Source organism: Colias croceus, chromosome 22 (genome assembly GCF_905220415.1).
Source record: "Colias croceus chromosome 22, ilColCroc2.1".
NCBI lineage: Eukaryota > Metazoa > Arthropoda > Insecta > Lepidoptera > Pieridae > Colias > Colias croceus.
This window is the reverse complement of record NC_059558.1, coordinates 7,007,444-7,026,726: the sequence shown is the minus strand read 5'-3', so window position 1 is coordinate 7,026,726 and position 19,283 is coordinate 7,007,444. Positions and strand designations below refer to the sequence as shown.

Genomic DNA, 19,283 nt, shown 5'->3' with positions numbered 1-19,283 from the left:
AATATCATAATTTTGCCGGCGACAAATCGATATTGATAATATATTGATACCTTTTTTATAATTTAAAATTTAATTCAAAGCACATAAAATGTATGTACATTATAATGAGCATTTAACAAATACACTCATAACTGTAAACTTCATTCGTTCCATTAAATTAAATAGTTATTTATTTATAGGAAAGTGTTAACATTGCATCTTTAGATTTACCTAAAATACTTATTTATTGTAACTGGGTTTTGGAGCATTGCTTTTGATAAACTTTTGATTATGCGTAATTTAATTGTTTAAAAAAGATTTAATATACTTTTAATAAAATAGCGATCCTTGGCTTTACTTTGTAAAATTACAAAGTTATATATGTTATTTAATAAACAGGGTGTAACAGATTTGTATGTATGCTAAAATTAAAGGAACGTATAGCTTTTCATACGCAGATTGCGTAAAAATATTCTGGTAGCATTTTTTTTCTCCTATATCTACCCAGACAGAACGCGGGCGAACGGCTTGTATATAAAATTATGTACCTACATACATGTAGCATGACCAAAGTTTATCTATTTTAGTTCACTAGAAATAGTCGCTAATAGTAATTGAATTATATTATTACTCAATTTACAAAACACTACATTTGCTATTTTTTTTATTCTGTTACATCAATTTGTACCTTATTCTACCCATAAAGGGTATATTTTTGTTTCTTTGTCGAATTTATTCATATTTTATAATCTAAAAACTTACTTATTCATTATTATTTATACATATTTCTGATAATATTGTTTTTAAGTATTCTGCTACAAAACGAAATAAACATACACCATATATACAATATTTGTAATAAAATCTTACAATTGATATCTTTAAAAATTGAATTATTTCGTCCAGACTAAAATTAAAAACATCCAGAACGGAACACAATCTTAGAATAAAAAAGTACTGAACCACTAACATATTTGACATACGCATTTTTTACATTATTAAAATTCACAAGCATGTTGTAAATTAAATACTAAATTAAGCATATTACCAATTTGACAAACACAAAAAATTCATAAACATTCAACAGAAAAAGAATCGCAACCAAAACGCACTTTTAATTCAAATAACACATTCTCGAATATTCCACGCACAAAACGCATCTGTACATTTCTATTAGTCTGTATATTTCTGTGTTTTTGTATTTGTATTCTCGAATATTCCACGCATAAAACATTAATTATCAAGTCTGTACATTTTCATTAGAATATATTTGTATTCTCGAAAGTTCCACGCACAAAACATATTATGTCTGCACATGTTTGTCTGTATGTATTCGTTTTCATACAGCCGATATGAGTCCCGGCTTCCGTCCGGGCCACGCCTCCTTTGCGTATTTCTTTTTCTTAGGCTCATTGGACGCACCAGATTCTTCTGCTGCTGTAAAAAAAATATTTTTAAGGGCATAGCAAAGTTTTAAAATAACACCAAAATGAAAGTCATTTGTAATACTTTGAATTAAACGGTTAAATTGACAAAATTAAAAAAAAAATCACACAGTGAGAAGACATTTTTTTTAATTAATGCGATCAAAAATCGATAAAAAATATATACCTACCATATTGTAATAAATTGAAGTCTATTCGAATATAAGACGTTCAAAAACTGTCTGAATCAAAACTCTGCCTAGAAATCAATAAGGCAGAGTTTTCTAATTGGCGTATACAGCGAAATAAACTTACCTGAATGTGGTAGAGGAGGATGCATATTGAGATGTGGCTCTGGACCTTCCAATTCCACATCTGGTGCTGGGTTCGGCAGTGATATACCCAACCTGGAAGTAATTATAATAGATAAATATTATAAATTTAACAAGATCCATTTTCAAGTAGTGAGATAGAAGCTAGATAGAAGTAGCTTTAAAAAGCGACAGATTTCGAACGAATAAATTAATTATTATTAAGACAAATGTCTCCTTTAATTTGAAGCGTGTTTTTCAAAGACAAAACACGAATTCTTTTTATTATTTAATTGACTATTTGACTAAATAGAACCCGCTTTTTTCTACTTATTCAATCTCACCTCGCTCCAATAAGACTGAACGGTGAGGATGTTGGTGCGGGCAAGTCGGAATACAAGTTCGTATTGCGAGATATCTCTTGTAGACGTAAAGAGTGGTGAACGTGACCTGAAAAAACATCAAATAAGTTATTGTAAAATCATAATATTATGTAGCATATGCAAAAAAATGTGTAGAATATATGAATTTTTTTAACTTTACAATCATAACAATATCACATACACACATAAAGTTAAAGTTACATCATATAATATTATAGAATTAAAAACGTATATGAAAACACCTTAATAATAATAAAACTCACTCTCATCTGGATTCTGCAGTTTGATTTTCTTCGCTGGGACATTAGCATTAGGCACTATTGTAGACCTGACCAGGTTCCTGAATCTGCCGACCGATGGATCAATGTCCTCTGGGTTTATTATGTCCACCTCTTCATTGAAGGAGACGTTCCGTTTCTGCTTTTTAGCCACACCGCCTTGAGTGGACGCGGAACGTTTTGTACCAGTTTGTGGCTGAAATCGGTTAACGTAACTACGTAAGTATAGTTATGGCATCAAATCATAATATAACACTAAGTTCTTGCTTTTTGTCCGTCCCTATGTATGTTTAAATCTTTAAAAATACATAATGGATTTTGATGTAATTTTAAATTTAATAACTACCTTGATTGTTGCCTGTTAGAAAAATTACAAAGAATGTTTGTTGAACCAGATATAACAAAAAGTAGCTTCTAAAGAAAATTATATGGAAATGAAAAACAGGCAGATGAGTGGCAGTGAAAAAAATGTTTTAAATAACAAACCTTTATAACATCAGCATCATCATTTGTTGGGATACCCAACATAGATATTCTTCTGTTGTGTGCAGTGTTGAATTCTGTCAAGTTCTACAAAAATAAACAGTCCATTTAATTTACTTTCTACATTTGATGAAAAAATTTATAATTAAACAAGTTATTTTAATAGATTTAAACACAAATTTTTTTTTCACATAATATCTGTTTTAGAATTTATATGATCTTCTTTATCTGTATCTTCTTTATAATTTTTATTCTCTAAACCTGTTTCACATATTCAATTGATATCTTGAAAAGGCAGAAATATAAAGATCTCACATCCAATTCTGTCTGTGTCTCTGGCAATCCCAACAAGGCTCCTTCCATTTCTGTGTTTGGCAAATCTTCCATGATACCTCTAGAATTGCCTGTTGGTCGCTCTCTGTAAATTGTAAGGTTATACAACAATTTAAAAAGCATAATATAATCTATACAAATATTATAAAGCTGAAGAGTTTGTTTGTTTGAACATGCTAATCTCAGGAACTATTGGTCAGATTTGAAAAATTCTTTCGGCGTTAGGTAGCCCATTTATTGAGGAAGGCTATATATCATCTTGCTAAGACCAAGAGGAGCAGAGCAGTGTGGGTAGATACAATAATGACCACAAAAGTAGGTATATGATATAGATTTATTTATAAATATTCTTACCTTATAATATAATTTCTAGTTGATGCACCAAAATGGAAATTAGAGTCTATTGGTAGTTGTGTCGGTTTATTTGGTTCCAATCGCATTTGACCAATGTATGTGCCATGTGCTGAAAGTTAAAACATATGACGTAAATATTTATTTTACATATATGTAGAAATAAATAAATAAACCTTAGAATCACAGGACTGATATACACACAATTATGTTAGCTATATTTTTATTTTATTATTCACTAGGTTTCCGCCCGCGAAGTCATAGAAAAACCCGCATAGTTCTCGTTCCCGTGGGATTTCCGGGATTACGTCATTTTCCCGGGATACAAAGTAGCCTATGTCCTTTCTCGGGTATCAAAATATCTCCATACCAAATTTCATGAAAATTGGTTCAGTAGTGTGTGATTGAGTAACAGACAGACAGACAGAGTTACTTTCCCATTTATAATATTAGTATGGATTAAAGATACTTTAACGCACAATATAATTCATTAAAAAGGTTGGCTACATGAAAACCATACTTACTGCTTCCCAAATCCACCAAAAACGCTCTGTTCAGGTTTTTATGATACACAAATGCTGCATGTACCCGTGAGCAACTAGCATGATCTATACAAAAGTCGTTCATTTGAGGATTTCTTCCAAAAAGATAGCATTTCTTTTCGTCTATCATTAGTTTTTGAATCAATTTATCCCCTTTTAATACGTCTAAATGAAGACCGGTGGGTGGTTTTCCAGCCCTAAAAATAAAAAATATATAATAAGGAATTATTACTTCTTGCTATTACTTGTTTATCTTTTGTATTTATTTTTATAAAATGAACACAGTAGAGGTTGGAATGTCGGCGTATTCAATACCGTGACACTCACCAGTTAGGCACTTCGTAATGGTTTGCCATGGTTGCTTATAATGTAGAAACTAATTAATTTGCCCTATCTGGTTGATATTATCCTAGAAATCACTTAAAACAAGAATAAATTCATTGACCAGCCGTAAAATATCCCGATTCTCGAATGCATTTGTAAAACTGACATTATGACATTGACAATGACACAGATAATAAACTACGATTAATGACAACTTGGTACCACAGCTTACATAATTATTATGGTAGCTTGAAGATGCTTATTTCCACTTCGATTCACGAAAAAGCATACCTACAGTGCGACACAAAAGAGATGACAAAAAATGAGGGCGCCACCGTCGCTCATATAGCAACACTGATACTGCGACGCAAGCAATCTTGATACTATAGAATAAAAATCAAAAAAATAAAAAGTAATAAATACCGCGATTTAAAGTTGTTTCATTCATCATCGTGTAAATTTAAGACAAAAATACATTAGTATTTTAAATGACCTACCTAGGTCAAATTTTACTTAAATGTATTTGGAATTAGTTTATAGAAATCGGTCAAGCCATTTAGACTGCAGAGGCGCACATAGAATCAAACATACGAACAAACAAACATACATACATACAGCTCAAACCTAAGGCTCAAACACATTACGCTCCTTCTGGGTCCGTCAAGTAAAAAAAACAAGGTGATTTGAAAACTACATATTTTTATTTATTTTTAGTAGATATTCTCCTTCATTTTTACTCCCTTGCTCCACTATCCAGCGTACTGTGCTTTCAGAAACCCCTATAACAAACGAATTAAGATGAATAAAATCAAATAGTACATTTAACATATTTATTTAGTAGCTTAAAATTTTTTTTTTTTTTATGTCGGAGGCCAAGACTCACTTTGGATCCCTGCGTCCACTCTAGTAAGTAGCAAGTAAGGATTCATAGATAGCTGTATGAAAATAGTTATCACTATACTATTTAAGGCTGGTTGGATTGGATATAACTTCTTGACTCAAATTGTGCTGGTCGCACTATAAAAACTAGTTTTTGTTTACATACAAATAACCTCAAATTAAATTTCAAAAACGTAATAATCTCCATAGATACGTACATTAAACACTCGTCACTAATGGTATATTCTATTTTACGTAGTACTGAGCAAAAATAAATGGAATCTCACCGGTATAATCTGCTGTACGTCTGTAAACGTTTTCCAAATATTTTTCTCGTATTTCAGCTTGAAATTATGAGAAACACCGAATGAAAACTTTATATATGGCATCACGGACACCGCTACGTTTAACCTTTTTCATGATTTCTCCTTTTTTGAGTAAATTTCTTGTTTAAAATAACAATTTTATCTCAACTTCACCAAATAAACAACAAATTTTTATTCAACTTGACAGCTGCATTGATAATTCAGGGTTGCCAGATAATGAAAAAAAAAATTAGTTCCAAATTAATTAATTTCATCTCTTTTATGTCGCACTGTACCTAATTATTATCTTCCTCTAAACAAAGACATTAAATAATTTAATGTCTTTGTTTAGAGGAATTTATTTGTGATTAAATTATTTAATCACAAATAAAATGTCCGTTTACATCAGAAATGTTTCAGTCGTTTTGAATGTAGATTTCACTATTGTTTACGGTAATCTTCATTATAAAAATAATAATCGTATTCCAATCAATTTGATATGGCCAGTGTAGTATGCACTCAAGATTCATACGTAGTAAAACACACTTTACATAATTAAATACCATTTAATCATACACATATACAAATTCTATTACATTACAGTAAAGCCTAAGCCCACACTCGCAACCACTTAAGAAAAAAAAACTCTGACAGCGTTGCGTTTTTCCCGCCCTCGAATACAGGCACACTCCTGTAGGGGGCGCCAGTGTGTGTGTCAGAAGAAGTGGTGGTACGAGTGTTTGTGCGTGTGTCACATGCGACGTCTCTTCGCTGGTATGCTCGATGGCGGTGTGGATGTATTCGCGCGTCGCCTGCCGCGTCGTGTGCTTGTATCTTCGTCTGGATAAAAAAGGATAACTTGTAACTGTTTTTTACTAATTTATATTTTTTTTTTTGCTGTTTTTAAGCTATTGCATAGCTTCTATCGGGGGCCTTGAGCGCGGGGACCGAATCCAGAAATTCCGTAACGAAAAAAACCTCACGCTTCCACTCCAACGGGCACGGAGGTGTGGCTTAAAGGCATGCTATGCAATAGCTTTACCGCAGCAGTCCCCGAGTGCCACTCGTCTTTTTTTTCTTCAGATTGTACATACATTTGTACACATAAATAAGACTAAATAATAAAAAAGAGCTAAGTATTGCTAACAGGCTAAAATTAAAAACATTTTTATTTAGTGAAGAAAAATTCCCTTTTAAACAGAACTGTTCATAAATTTTAAAGGTTAAATTATTTATAATATTGTACATTAGTGCTGATTTACACAGGGTCAGTAACTGACTACAAATTCGAGGCAAATCAGTGCTGACCCGAAAAAAAACCCTGTGTAAACAGATTTGAAGTCAGTACAGAGGCTTGAAGTCTATGTAAACAGTTAAAGTCAGTCGCGGCGTTAAAGTCAGCACTAAGTGCTGATTTACACAGGGTCAGTAGAGCAGCGACTGACTTTGACTGTTTACATGCATTTCTCACGGTGACCACACGTTTGTGAAGTCAGTGGGAAAAATGAATTCACGAAAACAACTTAAACGACGATTTAATTATTTGTTTTTTTTTAATTAAAAATTTATCAATTTTGCTGTTGAATGAGTTAATAGAAATTGTAGAAAATGAGATAACTAAAAATAAACGACAATGGGTAAGAAAATGGAATATAGGGATTTAATATCCCAAAGGCACTCGTTATTTCCATATAATTGCACCAATTTTAAGGTTTCGTCTTCGCTTACGGGTCATTTTTATCGCAAGCGAAAAAAACGTAGTCACTCTACAACGCAGCGGCAGTGACTAACCACGCACTGACTTGTCTGTTTACACGGGGTTTATTTGGCTGACGCGGGGGTGCGCGGGTGGCGGGGGGCGCCAACTGACTTTAAAATATTCGTGTCCGAATATTCAACTCAGCGCTGACTTCAAGCCTCTGTACTGACTTCAAAACTGTTTACACAGGGTTTTTTTCGGGTCAGCACTGATTTGCCTCGAATTTGTAGTCAGTTACTGACCCTGTGTAAATCAGCACTTAGTCTACAAAGAGAAACTTAACTCCATTGCCATATTCAAAATTTTTATTACATTGCCATATTAAAAAATTATGGATAGCAAAGTTATACAGGTAATTTAACGTCAAGTTACTTGACCGACTGCTATAACAATTATTTTTTACCTGCAATAGAACTAATTTTGGCCTTTTGTGATTTATCTCTCTGTGATGTAGACTTTCTACTCGTAGAACTGTCTCTAGGTCCCGATGCATTGGAATCACGTGAATCTCGTCTTCTGTCTGTTTATTATATTTTTTATTAAAAATTCCACTTAATAGAAAGAAAAAAAAATATGTATGAAACATTAAACTATTTAAATGATAGGAGATTAAAACTTGCAATAACGTTTATTCAAATCAAAAAGGTGCTAGTATTTCAAAAATTTGTTTTGGGCTGTCCATTACCTAGAGTCTAGATCATCATAAAATAAAACATCTATTGATCTAATAGTCAACTTCAAAAATATGGCAACGCGGACAATAAATAACAGAAAATCAGGCAATAATTACCATAATCCTTTTCTGACTTAATGCTAGGTGTATCCGTTGATGCATGTGAGCTGCCACTCTCCTTTCTTGTTTTAGTAGCGAGTGCACTAATACTGTCTTTACGTCCTGTGAGAAAATATGAAATAAACAATTTTATGGTGGGTTAATTGTTTTTCTATAAAATTGCCAATCTATATTCTATATGCATAAAAAATATAAAAGGTATAAAAAATATAAAATATATTACAAAAATGTAAAATTAAAGGTCTTCGAATTATTCATAGAACCTATTTTATTTATTCAACTTTTATTTCTCAAAGCAAAAATGGTTAAGTGTTTACCTCTAAGAGTAAGTTTTACCTTTAGGTGTATCTTTTCCAGCTGTTCCTCGAGAATTACTTCTTGGTGCTGTCTTTGGGGAAGGACTCCTGCCATCTAAGTGTTATAACATCACATAAGTAATTGATTACTAAACTGTTAAAACTTCACAAAATTAAAATCAATTATAGTTATTGGTTTTCCAGTTTTTACTTTTCAATGTTAACTTATATTTAAACTAGGTTTCCGCCCGCGGCTTCGCCCGCGCAGTCAAAGAAAAACCCGCATAGTTCCCGTTCCCGTGGGATTTCCGCGATTGCGTCATTTTCCCGGGATAAAAAGTAGCCTATGTCCTTTCTCGGGTATCAAAATATCTCCATACCAAATTTCATGAAAATTGGTTCAGTAGTTTAGGCGTGATTGAGTAACAGACAGACAGACAAAGTTACTTTCGCATTTATAATATTAGTATATTTAAATTGGTTATAGAGTTAGTTGGCTGCGTCATATGTAAGCTTTCGAAATAGAACATGATAAGTTATAAATTAATGAATAACTAGATGACCTAGATGAGTAATTTTTTGTCTAAAAAGATTTTTACACAAAAATTACCTTCACTATCATCACCTAAAATTGCATCCTTACACTTTTGTTTCACCAACGATCCAAATTCGCTCTCCGGTAAGCTGAATGGTACTTCGTGATTCGGAAACGGTATAGGTTCTGTCTCGTCCAGCATGTTCATGTCATATAGCGTGCTCAAATGTTTCCATATATCCTGCGTTGATATCTCCCGCGTTATAGAGTTCGATAGCTTCTCCCAAATGCAAACCATTTGGAAATGTTTGTTGATCCCCACCGGCTTGTGGTTTGCCATCGCGTAGAACAATTGTATCTCCATATCGACATCCCAATCAATAACGTCCCCTGCCTTTATCTCCGATTCTTCTTCACTCGAAACCATGTTGTTGTGTTATTAATTTCGGTTAAAATTTGTTTAAATTTCCTTCGTACCTAAATTTAAAATTTAATGTAAACAATTATTAATCATTTGCCAAACCAAATAAATTGATAAATACGAACAGAACAAGACGAATTACTTGCGAATTACGAACTGACATTGACATCAGACATGACATAAACTACAGATTAATAATATCCGCATTGTAATCAAAATTTTTAAGCACAGAATATAATATACACATTTGTGGTTTGGTGTTTGACCATGACCATGACTCTAAACTACTTAGATCTTAGATCATTAAGTAATGGATAACACTCACAGGCGCTTCCCCTTTCGCCGAGGTATAAGATTATTCGAATCGAAAAATCTTATGCTTTCATAAAAACTACTTGCGTAATCGATTACAAACACTCTGCGTATTCGTTTGACATCGAAAGGACGTCTGAGAGTGCTCCGCTAAAAAATCCGTTTTGTGCTGTCAAGTCTTGCAGAAACAAGTCAAACACATCAAATATTTAAAAAGATAGAATAATCTTTCATTTGTAAGTATTTTTTTATTTTTTTTACGTAAATACTAAATATCTATTTAAATGCAATTTCTAATAATCGTCGATGTATCGCTTAGCGATATGAACAAGACAAAAATAATCGAGTCATGTTTACTCGATCATGGATGCGGCCCCACGAGACTATCATGGAAAGAAAATATACAAATTAAATCTTTAGGAACTAAGAGATAAAGTTGAATTCAAAACGCGATAATGAACCGCATTCTTTACGAGACTATCTTGTAAAGAAATACAAATTTAATCTTTATGACCTAAGAGATAAAGTTGAATTTAGAACGCGATATTGGCCCACACTCTCACGAGACTATCTTGGAATGAAATACAAATTTAATCTTTATGGACTTAGTGATAGAGTTGAATTTAAAAATTCGTCGCGTAAAAGGTCGTAAATTTTTACGACTTTCGTGACACAAATTATTTTTGTGAATGTGTGATTGTGTTTCAATAGTGTGAGTTAGGTACCCTCCCCGCACCAAAATCAGCAGAAAGTTTAGAGAATATTTGCCAGCGTACTCCATCCATTACTTAATGATCTAAGACTTAGATAAACTGTGTGTAAAAACTAAAATATCAAATAAAAATCACTGGTACTTTACTACACAGCTTTACTATTACTGAAGTAAGCACAGACGTCAGTGTAAAATGTGGTTTAAAATTATTTTTGCTAAAATTATTTCTATTTAGTATTTTGTCACTGGCTATTTGAAACCTGTCATCTGTCATAGCATGCGTTTGTTGGAATTTGGTGTAAACTGGGTACGTGCTGGGTACAACAAAAAATATATTTTGTGAAAGGTATTATTGCAATATCCTAAGCATATAAAGAAAAACTTTAATATCTTCGAGGATGGGCGTGGATGTAGAAACTATTTCACCTGGCAACGGTACGTACATTTCAATACAAGTACATTCTCTGACATAAAACGAGTAATTACAACCGGCTTACCTTGTTGAATATATTGTAGGTAGTACATACCCCAAAGCGGGTCAAACAGTGGTCGTACACTATACGGGAACACTGCAGAATGGCAAGAAATTCGATTCGTCTAGAGATCGTGGTCAACCCTTTAAATTTACCCTTGGTAAGGGCGATGTCATAAAGGGATGGGATCAGGGGATTGCTAAGGTATTTAATAATACTTACACAGCTAATTAATAAGAAATATGTTACTGTGTACAAATCTTTTTGGAATTTTAATTTCTAGACTGAAGACTAGATTATCTGTTTTCCAATTAGATTACAATAATATGCTTTGTAGTAGTTGAATAAGCTTATAATTTTAAGTGAATATAATCAACTTAGACAGTCTTGCACTAATAATCAACTCTTGATAAAAGATTATGTATTTGTAATCAATTCTGTATTGGGTATTGACAATGATTGACCTTATCAATTCAAATGTATCTTCATAATTCATCTTACTAAAGATCCTTTTATGAAAAAGAACTTTTCACTTTCACCAATACAAAAGAACATGTACATATTTGGATTTCTCAGAGCATTGTTAAATTGTACATTTACAATATTCCAGTCTATAATGTAACAATGTTGTTTCTTTTTTAGATGTCTGTAGGTGAAAGAGCCACTCTGACATGTTCACCTGACTTTGCTTATGGATCCAGAGGCCACCCTGGCGTCATACCACCCAACGCTACACTTATCTTTGATGTGGAACTACTAAAAGTCGAATAACTCTTGCCATTTTAATATTTAATGTTATACTAATGTTAGTTTCACAAAATATTATTTCAATGTTAACTAAACAGTATTCTTATTTTGGTTTGTGACTTAGTCTATGGTATAGTCTATAAATGTTGTCTATGGTTCTGATTTTTTAATAAACTAAGGTTCAAATGAGTACAAATTACACAGCAACTGAGATTATTTAAATGTCTAGATTGCATTATATTATAGTGTTTTGCATAAAAGTTTGGTTAAATCATTTATATGATTTGAAGATAGTTTTGTCCCCATAGTATAGTACTATAAGTACTTAAATGCATATATAGATAACTAGTTAGTGTTGTAAAATGCTCAAAAGTGCTATATGTGTGCTCATCACTGCTAATTTAGTGATGGTAATACCAAAATCTTACATAAGTTCAGGAACTTATATTCAGACATTAGTCTTTTTTGAGTTGGTTTATTTTGAACACGATGTCCAGACATTTGAATAACCTAAGTGCTGCAAGAATAAAGTATAAAAAGTATTATGAATTCTGAGGTTTGGCCAATTGGTATGAAGATAAAGTTCTATTAAATTATCAAAATTATCTACTACTGACTGCTATAATTTTTTATTGCAGAAAACCATCATAAACAGACTTGTTATTTTTTATTTTTTTTATTATTAATTACATATATACTAAAACTACCATAGATAATGATACTATGTATGATTTATCTGGAGGCATTTAATTTATATAGAATCTCTTTTATTTTATTCCATCTGAAAAATATGTGAGGAATTTGGGATGCATAAGATAATACGAACTAATACAAATTGGTTCCTAATATTGTTAAAGCTTTGTACCTTACCAATATGTTATAATAAAAGTTTTTTAATAAATGCATTGTTATTTTTTCATAATGATTCTTGTTTCCCAAACCACGTGGATTTACTTGAGTGGTGTGAATTTTTTCCTAAAATTTCTCATAAATATAAATATAATTACTATTCAATAATTACTATTTTTAGAGCTAAAGAGTATCAAAAATAAAACCATACAGTCTTTAGCTTTAGAAACTCCCAATTTAATGCAATTTTATCCCTTTTCAGTATGCTTAAAAATATAAAATTATTTTTGCCTTAATATTTTTTCAAATCCCACATCTTTTGCGTAACCATTGGTGTTAAAACTTAATTATTTTAGAATATAATTATTGCTGTATATTATTTAACACTAGGAGAGTAATTCATCAAAGGCACAACAGTATTCTTAGTAAAGGGTGTTCTACACAGTGCACATGTTTCCAAAGCTCCATAACAACATTGCATGCAAAAGTAATGACCACACTGTAATACACAAGGCTGAACTATCTCCTCCAAACATGCTACACAAGATTTACTACTGTCCACTTCATTGGGAAAGTCAGCCATTTGTTCCAAATGTTTCTTTGCTTGATACACACTGTTGCCGCAGCTAATAAACGCGTGTAACAACGTCACAATGCCTAATAATCGTAAATGGGCATAGAACGCTGAAGCTGCTGGCCTCACATGGACATAATTTATACCAGTAGCTGTCTTTGAAATCTGGAGAGGACCTCCGTTTATATATGACAGTGCTCTATGGATACTTTCGATTTGCGGTAACATATTACCTAATGCTCGTAAAATAACAAGGAAAAAATTCTGTGCCTGAGGTTTTAAGGATACATTTTGTTCAACTTGTTTCTCAACTTGACGAAGGAGACCCCTTGTGATATTCTCGCCGAACGTGGACAATAAAATGCTCAATAGTCTATTGGAGAAGGATGGTAATTTGTGATACGTATCATCCACTTGTACAATACCAGAATATTCTTCACCGAGCGTCTGCAAATCTCGTAGCGTTGTCAATGATTTGTATAACACAGAAGACGTAGGTACTGCTTTAGCAGTATGATGAGGTGGTAATAATCTCGATAATGAGCCTGCCAATTGTTTTTCATAAAGATCATCTTTCTGCCAGGCACGTAAAATTTCGGCAGGCTGTGCTGCGGGTAGCGCCATACTTAACGTTTATATAAATTACTGCTCGTCCTTTTAATTTTCTTATCACATATCAGAAGACATTACCACAGGACATTACCATGACATTACCTACCTATTTATTTTGATTTTCCTCAAGAAAAACTTTGAACTTGACTAAAGTAAAATTTGTTTATTATTTTGATGTCAAATGTCAATGTCAAAACGTATTTTTATTAAAAAAAAAAAAGAAACGACGCATTATCTGCATCTAGTATTTTCCAAGTTAAATTAAACCAAATGTTTTGATGTTTGAATTCACATTTCAATGAACATATTCAAATGGCTATTTTAATAAACTTTAACTAGGTATTGGAATCAATTTTATAATTTGCAACGCGCATCAGTCAATCAAGTTTAATATTATGTATTATCTGTGATCAAGCCAACCAACCAATAGAGAGCCAGATGCGCTCACGTCTAATAAACTGTCAAAACTCAAAACTCAAAAGAAACAGTTGAAATTAAAATCGTGTTTTTGTATTGAATATATTTAGTGAATATTTTTTGATGGATATTGGGCAATTGAAACTTGATAATTGCATGTGTTTTAATGGTTGTGATTTTTCATAACTTTTTGTGTGAACATTATTTAATATAACTATGGAAGTCGACGGTGAGGGATGGAATACAAATCCATCCGATAGCTCAAAATTTGGACATTTGAAAGCGTTTGTGACCGCAGCTCGCGAATTTGAGACCACTCACAGCGAATCTGCGATTAATTTGATGACTAGATATTTAGGGGTAAGTTATTTTATTCGACTTTCTCGCTAATACATTCGCGTAATGTTGTTTTATCTAAATTTCTTTTGAATGTTTAGGACGAAAAAAAAAGAAGCGATGCGTAGTCCTTTTCATGTTAACTAAATAAAATATCACGCAGCACAATTATTTCTAATTTATATATTAAATTAAGTATTGATATAATTTTGAGCAATAAAATACAGCCTCGTAACAATATTACTTTATAAACTTTTGTATAAACAGTATGAAACATTCCTCAGCTAATAGCATCATCCTGTGACCTATCTATATTCTCGCCGGGGCGTTCAGAAGTGTGTGCGTTCTTCAGTTCACTATGGAGGGTGATGTGCGACGGTCGAGGGCCGCACTGGGCTGGTGTAGCAGTGTTAGCAAGGGCTTGTATAGAACCAAGTGCGAGGCATGCTCTTACACATACTTATAAGTGAGTATGGAGATGATACTTTTATTCATGAAAAGTTTGACAAGTACTTTTGAATAGTTAGTTTTGTTGGTTTTGCTCAGTTTGGTACTTTTTATTTTGTAGAATTTATTTTAGCTTTACTCTAAATCTATAATACTAAAGCTGAAGAGTTTGTTTGTTGTTGAGCTATTAGTAATCAATTTCATATAAAATTTCAGATTTATGCCAATCCTGTCTCGTCTACTGACGGACACAATATCAAATGATAAGAAAATAAAACTACTGTCTGTGATGCAGGTTTGTGAAAATTTCTAATTTTTTTTTCATTCAAATTAATTTAGTTTATAGTAATTTTTTAATGATAAAATGAAATAAAAGAATTATAATTTCTCAACTTCTAAATGGGTAAAATAATTGGCTGTTCTGCCTTATGTTCTTTGCTTATTAATTTTTCTTCATCAGTAAATTAACCCTAACTTGTCATACAAACCTCATTATTACACCAAGGAGGTCACCAAGTAAATCCCGCATAATTCCCATTCCCGTGGGATTTCCGGGATAAAACCTATCATATGTCCTTTCTCGGGTATCAAAATATCTCTATACCAAATTTCATGCAAATTGGTTCAGTAGTTAAGGAGTGATTGAGTAACAGACAGACAGACAGAGTTACTTTCGCATTTATAATATTATTAAGTATATTAAGTATTAAGTATGGATTAATAAGTTACCTGTATTATCCTCAGGACATCTCATACGGAATAAAAATAAGCTGGCAAGAGTCATATCTGTCAGAGTTAATGAAGACGCTAACCAATTGGATAGTACAACCGATGGTGGAACCTCAACACAGAACGATCAGTCACAAATCACTTACTGTACTAGTGAATGTGTGCTATGGGAACTTGCCGGCGATATACGCGTTGATGAGAACGGTGGATACTAAGGAGTTTGTGGTGCACTTGATTAGTTTGAAGGTGAGAAATCAGTCAAAATAAGTCAATCTTTATTATTTTATATTTTTTGGTTTTTATGGCATTCAAATGCTTTATAAATATAAATTTATAAAGAATAGAAAAAATTCGATCACGAGGCGGGACTCGAACCCGCATCCTTCGCGCCATTCCGGGGCGGATGCCTAACCAACTCAGCCACTCGTGACCCGCCTGAGTAATCAAATTTATTCTATCCTTTCAGTTTTATGTGTCTTAAGGGACACACCGCGCGCCATCTACTGAGATGATTTAACAACCATCTCAACCAATATGAAGCACTTTTCAGTGAATACAATATTGTAACGATGGAACACGACCTTTTCTTGAATTTATTAATAATTTTAAATTCAAGAAAAGGTCGTGTTCCATATTATAAATTTGATTACTCAGGCGGGTCACGAGTGGCTGAGTTGGTTAGGCATCCGCCCCGGAATGGCGCGAAGGATGCGGGTTCGAGTCCCGCCTCGTGATCGAATTTTTTCTATTCTTTATAAATTTATACAATCTTTATTATGATTAATATATTACACAATCTATTTAAATATTGATATGAATTAAAAACAATAAAAAATAGCATCCTCTAGATTGAGTTGCATCAAATTTTTCCATTATTTTATTTTATTTTCTATGTTATATTTTTTACTTTACACACATGGTGTTAATTTAATTGTATCATATTGTAAGCATACTTTATGTGGATGATTAAAACAAAGTGTTTGTTGATGTAAAGTATTGAAAACATCAGTATTATAATATGTGTCTATACTGGTATTATAAAGCTGAAGAGTTTGTTGAACACACTACACTCAGGAACTACTGGTCCGATTTGAAAAATTCTTACGGTGTTAGATAGCCTATTTATCGAGGAAGTCTATCATCACGCTAAGACCAACAGGAGCTGAGCCACGCGTTTGAAACCGCGGAGCATAGCTAGTAATGAATAAATGACGATTAAGATCTGTTAAAGTCTTCAATTTCTAAATGTATAACAATATATTTCTTGCAGGACGGTGGTTACGGCGGTGTAGAAGTGTGTCGGTTACTACTGTGCCTGTCTAGTGCGACTCGCGGCACGGCCACTCAGCCGGCGCACGTGCACAGCTATCTGTGTTGCACTATGCGCACTTTCACCAAGGCCGTAGTGTGAGTGAAGTGTTGGTGTTGGTTTTTAGTGTTGGTCAGAGGCGGCTCGTCCTAAGGAGCGCTGGTTCAGTGAACTCCCATAAATAATTATACCTAATAAAGTTATACCTGCTCATTCATTTAATAATCAATATCACTATTTAAAATCTATAAAAATCCAATAGTAATATCAATAAAATAAGTACCTTTACACATTACAAATAAAATACCTTAGATTACAAAATAAAGTACAGATGGAGCATGACAACCGCCCGTCGCCCTTGTCAAAGAAAATACGAAATCAAAAACAAATACGTCGCTGCACCAGTGCTATAGCGCATATAGTGTCATGCAATACGTCAAAAAGGGTTTGCAATTTTAGTAAAAAAATGCCGTCTTGTGATAATAAAACGCTGTAAAATTTGTTCCCGAAAACAAAAAAAAAGGTAAAACATCGTTTCACAGGTTTTCTGAAGATTATTTGGCTGATTTATTTCTTTAATACGAATAATAATTTTACAGATATGAAGGAATACAAAACTTCAACGTATGTTGCCAGTATTTTGAAAATGAATTTGCCATTTTTATTGGTAAAACGGTAAAATGGTTAAAAGATCTTCAGGGTAATGCTGTTGGATTTTTCGATCGTGAATGTGATTATTTGTATAGTGCACTAAAGGTTCATGATAATTATTAGATTATTTTAATAAGCATAATACATTATTTTGTTACTTTTATAAAGCTTAAAAACGTCATAGTCGTTTTCGCTAGCGATTTAATTTATGTGAACTCCATGATGGATATGATGAAAATAAAATGTCCCGTATTCTCGATTAAAAACTACCGCTATTCGTATTCATATATTATGAAAAATAAAAAATAATATAATTATTATAGTTATTAATTATTATTGAAACTTTATTTATTATTATTTGTTATTTATACTCTTTATTGTGCTGCCAAAATACATACAATACAAACAAAACTTATTCTAAAAGAAAAACAGCACAGAAGGCGGCCTTATCACTCAAGAGTGATCTCTTCCAGGCAACCAACTGATAGAAGGATAAATAATAAATTAGAAATAGGAGGTAGGTTGGTAGAAAGTATACGCAAAGATAAATAAATAATAATGTTATACAAAGATAATAAAAATATTATTTAATAAAGATTATAAACTAAATACTATAAAATAAAACATACATAAAAAAATAAACATATCATATGTAAAATATATATATATATATATATACATACATATTATAAATACATATACAATAATACATATAAAATAATAAAAGACAAAGAACAAGGAGTCATTAGAGAAATAATATACATACATATAATAATACATATTATAATGAGCTAAATATGCTATACCGAGTCAAAAGCCAGATTTGAGTAATGATTTCGGACGAGATTTTTAAAACAAGTTAGGGATTGAGCTTGTCTGATGTTTATCGGCAGTTCATTCCAGAGGTTTATGGCAGTGACTGTAAAGGAATTACCAAAGAAATGTGTTCGATGAAAAGGAGTAGACAGAACAAGCCTATCGACCGAACGAAGAGAATAGCTTTCACAATGCAGGAAGTTAAATTTCATTTTGAGATAGGAGGGGGTCTTGGGGTCAAAAAGGATACGATACAGGAGAAGCAAATAATGCACATTCCGGCGAAGACGAATTGGGAGCCACTTGAGTTTCTTGCGGAAAGAGGAGACGTGGTCGTATTTACGGAGACCAAATACGAACCGAATACCGAAGTTCTGAAGTCGCTCAAGTTTGTCTAGTTGCTCAACCGTTAAGTCAGGAAAGCATGCATCAGCGTAATCAATAATGGGAAGGAGTAGGGACTGTGCTAGCATAATTTTTGTCGGTATGGGTAAGAAGTTACGCAGACGTCGTAGAGAACTAGACGCGGCGTAAAATTTCCGACCAAGTTCTTGAATCTGGTGGGACCAAGATAAAGTTTGATCTAAGTGAATACCTAAGTTTTTAACATGCTTACTAAAAGGTATTATAACACCGTTAATATGTACAGCAGGCAATATACCCCAGTCAACCTCAGATATTTGGTAAGGACTACCAACTACAATAACCTGGCTTTTTGCGGGGTTGATCTTAAGGCCGAATTGATCGCACCAAATGACAATTTTAGCCAGTTCATTATTAATAGAATGAACAGCATTTGGTAGTTCATCGAGCGTCGAATGGGTATAAATTTGTAAGTCGTCAGCAAACATATGGTAGGGAGAAGTTAATTTATGTAATTTATTTAATAAAAATTTATGTAAT

General features: G+C 32.8%; 4 protein-coding genes across 6 annotated transcripts; 1 reads left to right on the top strand and 3 right to left on the bottom strand.

The window, feature by feature from the left end:
• Positions 1–803: 803 nt before the first annotated feature.
• LOC123701695 (nuclear inhibitor of protein phosphatase 1) lies at positions 804–4,568 on the bottom strand. Of its 2 annotated transcripts, none has more exons than XM_045649198.1 (9): positions 4,412–4,568; positions 4,067–4,281; positions 3,546–3,654; positions 3,174–3,276; positions 2,862–2,945; positions 2,361–2,571; positions 2,059–2,164; positions 1,719–1,810; positions 804–1,416 (listed from the first exon to the last, which is right to left on the bottom strand). In XM_045649198.1, the coding sequence occupies exons 1-9, from the start codon at positions 4,438–4,440 to the stop codon at positions 1,319–1,321; spliced, it is 1,047 nt and encodes a 348-aa protein (XP_045505154.1). In that variant the 5' UTR covers positions 4,441–4,568; the 3' UTR covers positions 804–1,318. The 2 variants fall into 2 exon arrangements, with proteins under 2 accessions (XP_045505154.1, XP_045505156.1); XM_045649200.1 differs by having other exon boundaries at positions 804–1,413.
• A 1,570-nt stretch (positions 4,569–6,138) lies between these two features.
• Positions 6,139–9,541, bottom strand: LOC123701604 (MRG/MORF4L-binding protein). Of its 2 annotated transcripts, none has more exons than XM_045649077.1 (5): positions 9,051–9,541; positions 8,481–8,555; positions 8,142–8,246; positions 7,755–7,871; positions 6,139–6,432 (listed from the first exon to the last, which is right to left on the bottom strand). In XM_045649077.1, exons 1-5 carry the CDS (start codon positions 9,400–9,402, stop codon positions 6,344–6,346), a joined length of 738 nt encoding a protein of 245 aa, XP_045505033.1. In that variant the 5' UTR covers positions 9,403–9,541; the 3' UTR covers positions 6,139–6,343. The 2 variants fall into 2 exon arrangements, with proteins under 2 accessions (XP_045505033.1, XP_045505034.1); XM_045649078.1 differs by having other exon boundaries at positions 9,084–9,541.
• A 1,150-nt stretch (positions 9,542–10,691) lies between these two features.
• Positions 10,692–12,541, top strand: LOC123701603 (peptidyl-prolyl cis-trans isomerase Fkbp12-like). Its single transcript, XM_045649076.1, has 3 exons — positions 10,692–10,855; positions 10,937–11,097; positions 11,536–12,541. The coding sequence occupies exons 1-3, from the start codon at positions 10,819–10,821 to the stop codon at positions 11,662–11,664; spliced, it is 327 nt and encodes a 108-aa protein (XP_045505032.1). The 5' UTR covers positions 10,692–10,818; the 3' UTR covers positions 11,665–12,541.
• A 163-nt stretch (positions 12,542–12,704) lies between these two features.
• LOC123701602 (peroxisome biogenesis factor 10) lies at positions 12,705–13,759 on the bottom strand. The gene has a single exon (XM_045649075.1). The coding sequence runs from the start codon at positions 13,685–13,687 to the stop codon at positions 12,866–12,868; it is 822 nt and encodes a 273-aa protein (XP_045505031.1). The 5' UTR covers positions 13,688–13,759; the 3' UTR covers positions 12,705–12,865.
• Between the last annotated feature and the right edge of the window lie 5,524 nt (positions 13,760–19,283).

Bases quoted from the DNA above. Each gene is read 5' to 3' on its own strand.
- LOC123701695 (XM_045649198.1), bottom strand. From the start codon at position 4,440: ATGGCAAACCATTACGAAGTGCCTAACTG. The intron at 4,282-4,411 runs GTGAGTGTCACG...TTTTATTTTTAG, and splicing joins CATTACGAAGTGCCTAACTG to GGCTGGAAAACCACCCACCG. The intron at 1,417-1,718 runs GTAAGTTTATTT...TTTTTTTTACAG, and splicing joins TCCTCCTCTACCACATTCAG to CAGCAGAAGAATCTGGTGCG.
- LOC123701604 (XM_045649077.1), bottom strand. From the start codon at position 9,402: ATGGTTTCGAGTGAAGAAGAATCGGAGATAAAGGCAGGGGACGTTATT. The intron at 8,247-8,480 runs GTAAAACTTACT...ATTTTCTCACAG, and splicing joins TGGAAAAGATACACCTAAAG to GACGTAAAGACAGTATTAGT. The intron at 7,872-8,141 runs GTAATTATTGCC...TATAATAAACAG, and splicing joins TAAGTCAGAAAAGGATTATG to ACAGAAGACGAGATTCACGT.
- LOC123701603 (XM_045649076.1), top strand. From the start codon at position 10,819: ATGGGCGTGGATGTAGAAACTATTTCACCTGGCAACG. The intron at 10,856-10,936 runs GTACGTACATTT...AATATATTGTAG, and splicing joins AACTATTTCACCTGGCAACG to GTAGTACATACCCCAAAGCG. The intron at 11,098-11,535 runs GTATTTAATAAT...TTTCTTTTTTAG, and splicing joins GGGATCAGGGGATTGCTAAG to ATGTCTGTAGGTGAAAGAGC.
- LOC123701602 (XM_045649075.1), bottom strand. From the start codon at position 13,687: ATGGCGCTACCCGCAGCACAGCCTGCCGAAATTTTACGTGCCTGGCAG.